The following is a 10,169-nucleotide window of genomic DNA, read 5'->3' as shown; positions in this document are numbered from 1 at the left end:
TAAAATGACCATTTATTTAGTTCATGATTTTTTGAGTTGACTGAGCGGTTCTTCTGGTCTGGTTTTTGCTGGGTTCCCTCAGGAATCTTAGATCAGTTGGCAGGTCGGTGGCTGGTACTGGATGACCGAGGCTGGCTTCATTCGCACGTCTGGCAATGGGAGTAGCTGGCCAAGGCCCCAGAGAGCTAGGCCATTACTTCTCATTATCCACTAGGCTGGCCCTGGCTTCTTCACACGGTGATCACAGCATCCCAAAGCCCAAGCACTTCCAAGTCTCTGCTGGTGCCACATTTGCTACTATTCTGTTGGCCAGAGCGAGTTACATGGCCAAGCCCAGATTCTAGGAGTGGAGAAGTAGACTCTACCACTTGATGGGAGGGGCTAAAGTCACACTGCAAGGGGTGTGTACAGGGATAAGAAGAATTGGTGGCCATATTTGCAATCTACCCCTCACACCATTGGCTGAATGTGAGTCAGCCAATTTCACACTCATCTCATTTAACTCTCTCTGTAACCTTGGGAGGCAGGCATGAGGACTGGCTTTGATTAGCCAGGTCTGACTCTAAAGAAGTCCTATTAGACCCTTTGAATGCTGATTTGTGTCTTTTTATTTCTTTGGCAGCTTGAGAGTCCAGATACTCTGTTCTGAGACAGGCATCCTGCTGTTTTAATTCCAAACACTCATCTACACAGATGTGATTTCACTCAGGAGGAGTGAAGTGGCAGCTACATTCCGTATTCTCACTGTAAAGCCAAGCTTTTGTGTAGTCAATATATGTTTATAAAGCATCTGCTATGGACAAGGCACTTTTTGCAAGGAAAGGAGGGGCCCTCAGTGAAGAGAGGTAACTAAGGAAGTTTGGCCATAAGGTGTAGATGTATGTCGTGTAAAGTGCCCAAAATACACAGTATATCAGAGACCAACAGAGTCTCCTATTGATCTCATGGGAAAGCATCATCTATGTGAAACTGTCCATTACAAGAATTATAAGGTTCCTGCCTTCCCCTCATGGCTGTCAGAATCTCTCACCAGGCCCATCTTTTCTCCCCCTCTTTCAAAGTGTTATCCCCTAGGCTCTGCTAAGACATTTTGACACATGAGCCAGTTTCATCCACTTCTTCACTCATGCTCCATTTCTCCCAGGAAGGCAGCACCCTTCCCCATCTTTCCAATTTCCTGTGAGCAGGTTTTCTTTCAATATCAGTGACTTCTCAGAGATTCTTCCTGAAACATCCAGGCCAGCCTCTTTGCCTCTATTTATGCCACTTCCCATTTTGGGACTGTCCAGCACCTCTTCCTGTGTTTCTCCTCCTTTCTTGAAGACCTTAACTCAATTCTTACCTCATCTATGAAGCTTCTGAGCATCCCTGTCTTGGGACACAGCTTTGATCTCAACAGACCACTCCCATGGACCAGGCTGGGGCCCTGCTTTATCCACCTCAAGGAGTGAGTCCTATTTTCCAAGAGTGGTAAAGGGAAAGTGGTGGTCCTGTTGCCTCCAACTCAGTCCCTCCCTGAGGGCCTGTAACATTAACTAGAAATCAATCAGGTGGGACTTACTTTCTCTTGTGTACTTTTTTTTTTTTTTTTGCGGTATGCGGGCCTCTCACTGTTGTGGCCTCTCCCGTTGCAGAGCATCAGCAGGCGGACTCTCATCCACTGCGCCACCAGGGAAGCCCTCTTCTGTGTACTTTTAATTCATTTAGAAAATCTCTGTATCCTGCTGCCCCAACAATAATGCAAATCTCTTGATTAAAGAGATACAGACTTTAACTTTTATATCGCCAGCACCTGAAACAGACCCCGCTTACATAGGTTGTGTAATTTAATTGCTGATAATAATGACCTGTGTATTTCCTGTGTTTTACATCACGGCCTGCATGGTTTGCTTTCCCACAGAGCGCCACCATTGCAAACTTGCTCTTAACTAGATGAAGTATGTTGTGCTTTTTGAAGTCTGTGGCTGTGGTGGGATTTCTGGCACAGTTCATTCACCTGACTTCTGTTTGCCCTTCCTTCTGTTTTTATTATTTAGTGCCATTGGGAGGCTTTGGTTATTAAACCTCATGTCTCTCAAACGCCCTTTCCTTTCTATCCCTTCTGCGATGATTTCTTCCCGAATTCCTTCTGCTCTTCTTCGATCTTCTTCTGAATGTCCTATCATAACATCCTCATATCTTCTTCCAAAAGACTGTATATAGTCCCTTCTGGTCATCATTTTAACATTTTAATCATTTTAATCTTAAGTTGTTGTCCTGCCTGGCCCCCAACAGACACACACACACACACACACAGACACACACACACAGACACACACACACACACACACACACACAGACACACACACACAGACACACACACACACACACACACACACACACACACACACACACACACACACACACACACACACACACACACACACACACACACACCACTTTAGTACCTCACCAGGGCCAGACTCTCTGTGCCTCACAATTACTTCCTGAGAAACTAATTCATACTTCTGGAGAAAGCAGAGTATTAATGGTTAAGATCAGGGGCTTTGGATCCAGGAAGACTTGTGTTGGAATTTTGGTTTGGATACAAATTTTGTGACTGAGCAACTTGCTTAGCATTTTTGAGCATCATTCTTTTCCTTTGTAAAATGGGGATATCAATTCCTATTTTGGAGAGCAGTTGGAATAATTAACTGAGACATATCTACAGCACTTAGCACAGGCCTGGTTTACAGTAAGCAATGAATAAATAGAAGCAATTATTGACGTCTTATGCTAATAGGAAGACTTTTGACAAAATATTCCCTCCCCTCCCCTCCCTCCCTCTGCCTAATTCTGTCTTCTCTACCTGGTAAAATAACTTTTCTAGAGAGAATGCCTTCTATTTTGATGCCCAGAATTCCAAATTAGGGGATTCTATTCATACAGTTCCAGCGTAGGGGGAATTTTGGTGAACTAGCGACAACAAAGATTGAGCAAGGAGAGGTGTTGACTTTAATTCCTGCTTGGCTGCTAACAAGTCAGGTGAGTTTGGGTAAGTCATTATCCTTGGAGGGCCATCAATTTCTTCTTCTATAAAAGGGAGAGTTGGAATAACGTGGGCTTTTAAGTTCTTTCTAGTTCTGACATGCTATGATTCTATATGAAAGGGTTATTCTCTGAGTTTTTTATTTATGTTTAAGAACATTAGCTGATAACATTTTTTTTCTGAGACATCTTGTGTACCTTTATCTTGCCTCACATTTTCCACCTGCAAAAGCAGTAGTTGAAGGTAGACAGTGGAGTTGGTCATTCTAGGTTTGGATTTCAGCACCACTGCTTGTCGTTGGGCCTAGTTATTTAAATTCTGTGGGCCTCAGTTACCTCATCTGTTGAATGCGGATAGACAGAGAGTAGATGTGCAGATGAAAAGAGAGAAACATTTAGAAATATATAACTCTAAAGGCTAGAGTTTAATGTCCTGTAGGGCATAAACCAGTTTTATCTCTAACCTAGTGGACTTATTTCAGAATGTTTCTGTTTGTGGACTCTGAATACGCTGTTAACCTCTTACTGGTTCCCTCATAAATTGATGTGTTAAATAAAATCTTTCACACGTGTTTCTATTTTTGTATGATAATCATCTTTTTAACTTTTTTTTTTTTTTTTTTGTGGTACACGGGCCTCTCACTGTTGTGGCCTCTCCCGTTGCGGAGCACAGGCTCCGGACGCGCAGGCTCAGCAGCCATGGCTCACGGGCGCAGCCGCTCCGCGACATGTGGGATCTTCCCGGATCGGGGCACGAACCCGTGTCCCCTGCATCGGCAGGCGGACTCTCAACCACTGTGCCACCAGGAAAGCCCTCTTTTTAACTTTTTGAAATTTACTCTTTAACAGGTCCTAACTAACTCTGCCTTAAGACACTTTTCTCAATAGAATGACAGTGGCAAAGCTTGCTTTGCTGAAAATGCTGATTAAGTTATTGAAAACTACAAAAAACACACTGGGTTTCCATTTTTATACTTTCTGCCCCCTTCGTCCTTATGTCAGTTAGCTAGCTATGTCCTATGGGGGTGAGGGTAGAGAAAAATCCCTTGGAGGAGTTTTTAAGACACTGGAAAAAAAGAAGCAGGCAAGCAGTAAGATGAGCCTAGCAGAAAGAGATACTTTCATTATGGCCTTTACATTTATGACTAGCAAGATAATGAAGGAAGGTAATTCTGAAAGCTTTCTGTCAGTTTTAATGGGCCCTCAAGCACTGAGAAAGATAACAGTCAATGAATGGTGTCCATAAGAATTTTTTTCTCCTTCTCCCCTGACAGCCAGTGACAGGATCATTTTGTATTTGCAACTGCTGTCATTGAAGCATGGAGAAAAGGCCCTGTAAGGCCAGGAGGATGAGGGTGACTTCCCCACAAGGATCTCTATTGTCATCACTATGGCAATAATAGTTACTATAATTTTCATTCTGCTTTTCTATACAGTGTCTACTTTGTGGAGCTCAAGGCTATGGGATTTGGGTTACATGAAATCACGCTAGCATAAAATCATGCTTTGAAATCTTGAAAGAGTATTTTAGAAAACTGCAAAGAGAACCTATGCAACAAAATAAAAATAATTACCAATGCAGGTCATTGACTAATACAATTATTTATGCGATGCTAATAGCTTTACAGAGGCTTTCTGATACAGTGTCAGTTTGACAGTCGTTTGTTTGTCTCTGTTTGGATTGTTAGACCACTGCCAGTTTTTCTACCCAAGGACATGGCTTATCATTTAGGTGTAAAAATGTAAGTTAATTGCCAACCAACTCTCAGTCGTTGTCTGGTAGTTTCTCTTTATTATCCGCAATATGGACAGGAACCATGCCTTCTATTTCATTTATGCGCACTGCACTCTGCATAGCGTAAAATTTCAGTGTTATTAGCTCTCAGACAGACAGCTTTAGAGACATCTAACACTAACTCTGCGTAAAGAGCCTCCGTGAATGAAGTAGGATAGGGTGCTCACCAGTGATCTCAGGGCGGGATGAAAAATATCTAAGAGGGGCCTCGAGGTTGAGAGAAAACAGTTGAACACAAAAAAGGGGGTGCAGAGAAAAGTGAAAAACGAGCAAGACAAGCAAAAAAAAAACAAAGCCAGCGACCACACACACACACACACACACACACACACACACACACACACACACACACACACACACACACACACACACACACACACACACACACACACACACACACACACACACACACACACACACACACACACACACACACACACACGGAAAGTCGTGTACCAATGGCAGCGCAAGCTGAAAGCGAGGACGCAGGGAGGGGCGGAGACTACAGCCCCCAAAATCCCCTGCGGCGCCTCCTCCCCTGGCGTCAGTCTCCTAGGCAATCCCGGTAAATAAGATGGCGACCTCCGGGAGAGATCCCCAGTTGCCGAAGCCTTCCTGTCTCCAGGGAGCCGTGAGCAGTTCACGAACTGGAGCCCAGTCGAAACTGCTGCACTCAGAAAAGGAACGTCAGTTTCTCTGGTCTCCTTTTCCCATGGGGCAGAGACCTAAAAATACTTTCCGCAAAACCTCCTCCGACCTACTGCAGCAGCTCATTCACTGCTATCAAGAGTCGGACGTGGACAGAGATTACGATGACCAGGAAGAGGGCGAGGGCAAAGTGGAGTTCGAGGAGTCTTCAGAGTCCGAAATGCTGAAGTTTGAGGTGTGCCTTCCCCCCACCCCTTACCCCCTCACTTCCTTCTCCAGCGGTCGGACCCCTCACCAGCCTGCGGCTGAGCCCATTCCTAGGGCTCCTTGCCTCCAGGAACGCCTCTTCCTTACTGCTCTGAGACTCCCCCTCTCTCCTTCCCATTTCTGTTACCCGGTTTCCTCACCCTTTGCCTGAAATATCTTCAAGTATATCCTTTATTTTTCGTTTGATTTCTTAAGAGTCAAGTTACACAGCATCTTTGAGGAAAAAGTTCTATTTGTATGGGAGTTACGGCTTGACAGTGTTGTGAATAGACAGACTTCTACTTCTGCACCCCCTGCACCTTTTCCTCATGACTGAAATACTCCAACACTCTCCCCGATGAAGGAGTCCCTTCATCCTCCTTCCTCTAGGAAAAAAAAAAAATTACCCTTTTGAAATAATCTAAGTGCTTCCTCAAAGACCAAGTGACTTGAAAGTTTTTATATATTACTTCTGCCAGGGGTATATGATGCATTACACAAACAACACACACTGCTCACTGTGAGAGTATTTCAGGATGTGGGGAATGTTCCCAACATTCCCACCTGTAATGCCTCGTTGGCAGCTTGGCCTTTCACACTAATACAGATTCCCTCTTTTCTACAATACCTCTTCTAAACATGACCCAGTTCCACTTACACTTATTAGCATCCTGTTCCTTCCTTAGCCCGTTGCCTGCCTTCTTATCCCTTTCCACTTCACACCATGTCACTTCTTTCTCTTGGCTTTCTAATACATTATTTGCTTTCTTTTTTAAAAAAATTTTAATTGGAGTATAGTTGATTTACAATGTTGTGTTAGTTTCAGGTGTGCAGCAAAGTGAATCAGTTATACATATACATATATCCACTCTTTGGATTTGCTTTCTTTTGATAAACTGTTAGGTTTTCCTCTTTGTCTTGCCTGCCAAGAAACATAACTTTTTTTCTTAATTCAGTATTTTTCTTAATTTCAGTAGTTTTTCTTTAGATTAGGTTTTTCTCTTCCCTTTCCTCTTTCTTCACAGTATAAATTGCTTCAAATTCTTTTCAGAAGTAGATATAATACAGAGAATACAGGCCTAGTAACACATCAGTTTTGCTTAAAATGGACCACAGAAAATTACTACTTATTTTGTTCATCTTTTGTTGATTTACTTTGCCATGCTTAACAGTGACTACTGGAAAACTGTAGAGATGTTTTTACAACTTTCAGGTGTTTGTATGGCTTCCCCCCCAGAGGAATTAACAAATGAATCACCAGGTTATTCTAATTAATGCATGTTCTTCAGCTGTGGGGTTCATTAGTACCATTGTTAATCTGTCTTCAATATGCCATTAACAAACCATAGAGGGAGGGGGTTGACTTGAACTAGTTAATCCTTTTTGGCTTGTAGGCTTTTGTGTGGAAAAAGTTTATTATTTCTTCTATTTATATTCTAAAATTAATATTTGTTTTGTGTTCTCACATTCTCTTTTACCTTTTTATAGTGTCTCATATGTTTTGATATGCTGAATAAACCAAAAAGTTTTCAGAGGAAACATTTGGACTTCTATGTTCAGTGATTTATTTTCCATATCCTAGCCCGATTAAGATTTATAATGCTCTGATGGTCAAAATGATTATTAAGTGCCTATAACGTAATTAGCCTCAATGAACTTGAGGGAGTTAGGGCAGACCAGCTGTTCAGAATATTGCCTTTGGAATTCAAAGATCTGTATAAAGCCTTTTGTTTGTTGTGAGATTTTGAGCAAGTTACTCATACTCTCTGTGTCGCATCTGCGCTACAGGAATTATAATACTATCTATCTCATGGAGAGCTGTGAAAATTTAATGAGATCCTATGTGTAAACTACTTACCACAATATATTATTTACACTGTTACTAATCCAAGTAATAACTTACCTGTTCTTATCTACTAACTACAGCCCATCAGGTGACTTCATTAATTTAGCCTTCATTGAACAAGCATTCACAAGTGATTGCTATATTGCAAGTACTCTGACTCTACAGGGCAGAAGAAATGTCTGGGCCTGTGATATGTTTCTGCTGCACGAAAACCACTCCAGTAACTTTATGTGGATGATAATGCCTGCTCATTGGATAGTTATGAACATCAAATTTAATGGGAAAGTCTATGTTAAAGTTCTTAACATAGTGTCTGATACAGTGCAGGCTCTCAGAAAATTAGAGATGTAATACATAATAGCTACAGTAATGGTAGAAAAAGATGAGAGTGTGACGGAGGACATACATGGTCCCAGCTCTCAAGGTGAGATAAGAGTGAGTGTTCATCCTATGAAAAGATGTGTACAGATGATAGCCGGGTTGCAGGCATGGCGGAAGACTGGAAAGGAAGTCAACCCTTACTTGGGTGCAGAGGTGGTGTGTGGGCAGGCAGACGGCAGCTTTTCCAAGTGGTGGGTTATAGGTGAGAGCAGAAAGACAGATGAGGTGGGGGCCAGGTTGTGGAGAGCTCTGTGCTGTTGTAGGGACTGTGGACTTGACTCTAAGCAGCAGGGAACGGCTCTTGTCGCCAAGGGAGGTTAGATAAGAAGATGGTGAGCCTGGAGGCAGGGAGATCAGTGCAAAGAGGAGCAATATCTCTGGGGAAGAGACGCGAGTCTGGATTAAGGCAATGGGAATGGAAAGGAAGCTAGAGAGAAATAGTATTTAAAATATTTAAGATGAAACACTAATTGAATATCGGAAGTCTAGGGTGACTGCTAGGTCTGTGGCGTGTTCCGGGGGGAATATTAGGGCCACTGACCACCATGGGAAACAGGGACAGGTGGAGCTGTGCATTCAAGAGTTGGGTATGTGAATCATAGGCCTCTGGAAATCAGGAGAGGAGGGCTCAGGGTCAGAGACCTGGAAATCATCAGCATTGGAGTCTGTGAGATCATCCAGGAAGAGAAGAAAGAAGAGAAGGAGAGGGCCAAGAAAAAAACCCTGGGGGTACAGGTATTTCAGAGGCAGGCAGATGAAGAGGATTCAGGGGAAGAAACTGGAAAAGACTGATAAGAGAAAAAGGAGAAGGAAGAGAGCTGAACAGGAGGGAAGCCAGGGCAAGAAAGGGTGTTGAAAACATTGGCGTGGGTTATGCCTCCAAGAGGTTAAGTGGGAAGAGGCCCAAAAAGGGCTCATTAGGGACCTCCCTGGCCATCCAGTGGTTAAGACTTCGCCTTCCAATTCAGGGGGTGCGGGTTCCATCCCTGGTTGGGGAGCTAAGACCCACATGCCTTGCAGCCAAAAAACCAAAACAGAAGCAATATTGTAACAAATTCAGTAAAGACTTTTAAAATGGTCCACATCAGGAAAAAAAAAATCTTTAAAAAATAAAATAAACCCAACAAATTATTAAGCCTCAAATAAATATTTCTTAAAAAAAAAAGGGTTCATTAGCTTTGCCTATTTGACAGTCACTGTAGACCTTGGCCCATGTGGATTTTGTGATGTGAAGGCAGCAACCTAAGTGAAGCAAGTTGAGGCGTGAATGGGAGGTGAACAAGGGGGAAACTAGCTTGGCTATTAAGGGAAACTATAGCTGTAGCTAAAGGAACATGCAGGACTGAAGAGAGCCCCTGTAGGACAGAAGGGACTCACATGCTCGTAGAGCTGGAGAAGTGACGGCTTGGAGAATGACAGTGGAGAGTGACCGGTTGAAACCACAGGCAAAAGAGGGCAACATTGATGATCCCTGAACACGGTCTCTGGGGAAACAGAGGGTGCTGGACCCTGAGTGTGGAGAAGGTGCTGACCTCCTCTGAGACCCCAGCAGGAAGCATCAGGACAGGTGCACGATGTGGAGGGGCTGATGTCTGACCATTCCTACCTTGCCTCGGAAGTGGAAGAGAAGGACTGAGAGGGTCCCCTGCTGCGAGTGAGGACAAAGGAGTGGAGGCACCTGACAGCTTGAGGAGGGGGCTGGAGATCTCACCAGCAAGGTGGGACCTGAAAGGCAGCTGAGGAAGAAGGGGACCATAATAGCACCATAGCGCCGAGGCCCAGCTAGAAGCTGACTTGGACGTGGCACCAGAGTGGGCCTTTCCCGCCCACTTAGCCCCTCGGGGGGAGAAGTAGTCTTGTTATTCGTTCAGCCCGTGTTTTAGCACCAAACATGTATTAGGTACTGTATCCCTCCTCCCCACCTTACACTTTCGCTATTTGAACTCTTTGTAGTTTCCCCAACGGGCTATACTCGCCGTTGCCTTTGGGATCTTGTACATGTTGCCCTTTGTACCTGCAATACCCTCTTGGCCCTCTTCTGCCCTTTCTTCCCCTTTGCCAGAATAACTCACAATTTTGGGTTTCAGTGGTTCTCTCACCGAGGAAGTCTTTGCTAACCCCCTACTCCCCACTAAAACGGCCATAAAATGGGTGCCCTGCTCCTAGTGAAAGCACCCCGCCTACCTCTATTGTAGTTTATCAAACTCCTGAAATAGTTTGTGTACT

General features: G+C 43.8%; 1 protein-coding gene across 1 annotated transcript in view; it reads left to right on the top strand.

Annotated features, from left to right (window-relative positions):
* Positions 1 to 5,396: 5,396 nt before the first annotated feature.
* Positions 5,397 to 10,169, top strand: part of LRGUK (leucine rich repeats and guanylate kinase domain containing) — a gene marked incomplete at both ends in the record, with an annotated part of 117,997 nt that continues 113,224 nt past the window's right edge. Inside the window, one exon of the mRNA XM_082661412.1 lies at positions 5,397 to 5,705. Coding sequence (XP_082517538.1) covers positions 5,397 to 5,705 — 309 coding nt within the window. The remainder of the gene's footprint in view (positions 5,706 to 10,169) is intronic.

Source organism: Grampus griseus, assembly GCF_964374135.1.
Source record: "Grampus griseus genome assembly, chromosome: 9".
NCBI lineage: Eukaryota > Metazoa > Chordata > Mammalia > Artiodactyla > Delphinidae > Grampus > Grampus griseus.
Note: the sequence above shows the minus strand (reverse complement) of the source record. Positions and strands in the feature narration are given on the sequence as shown.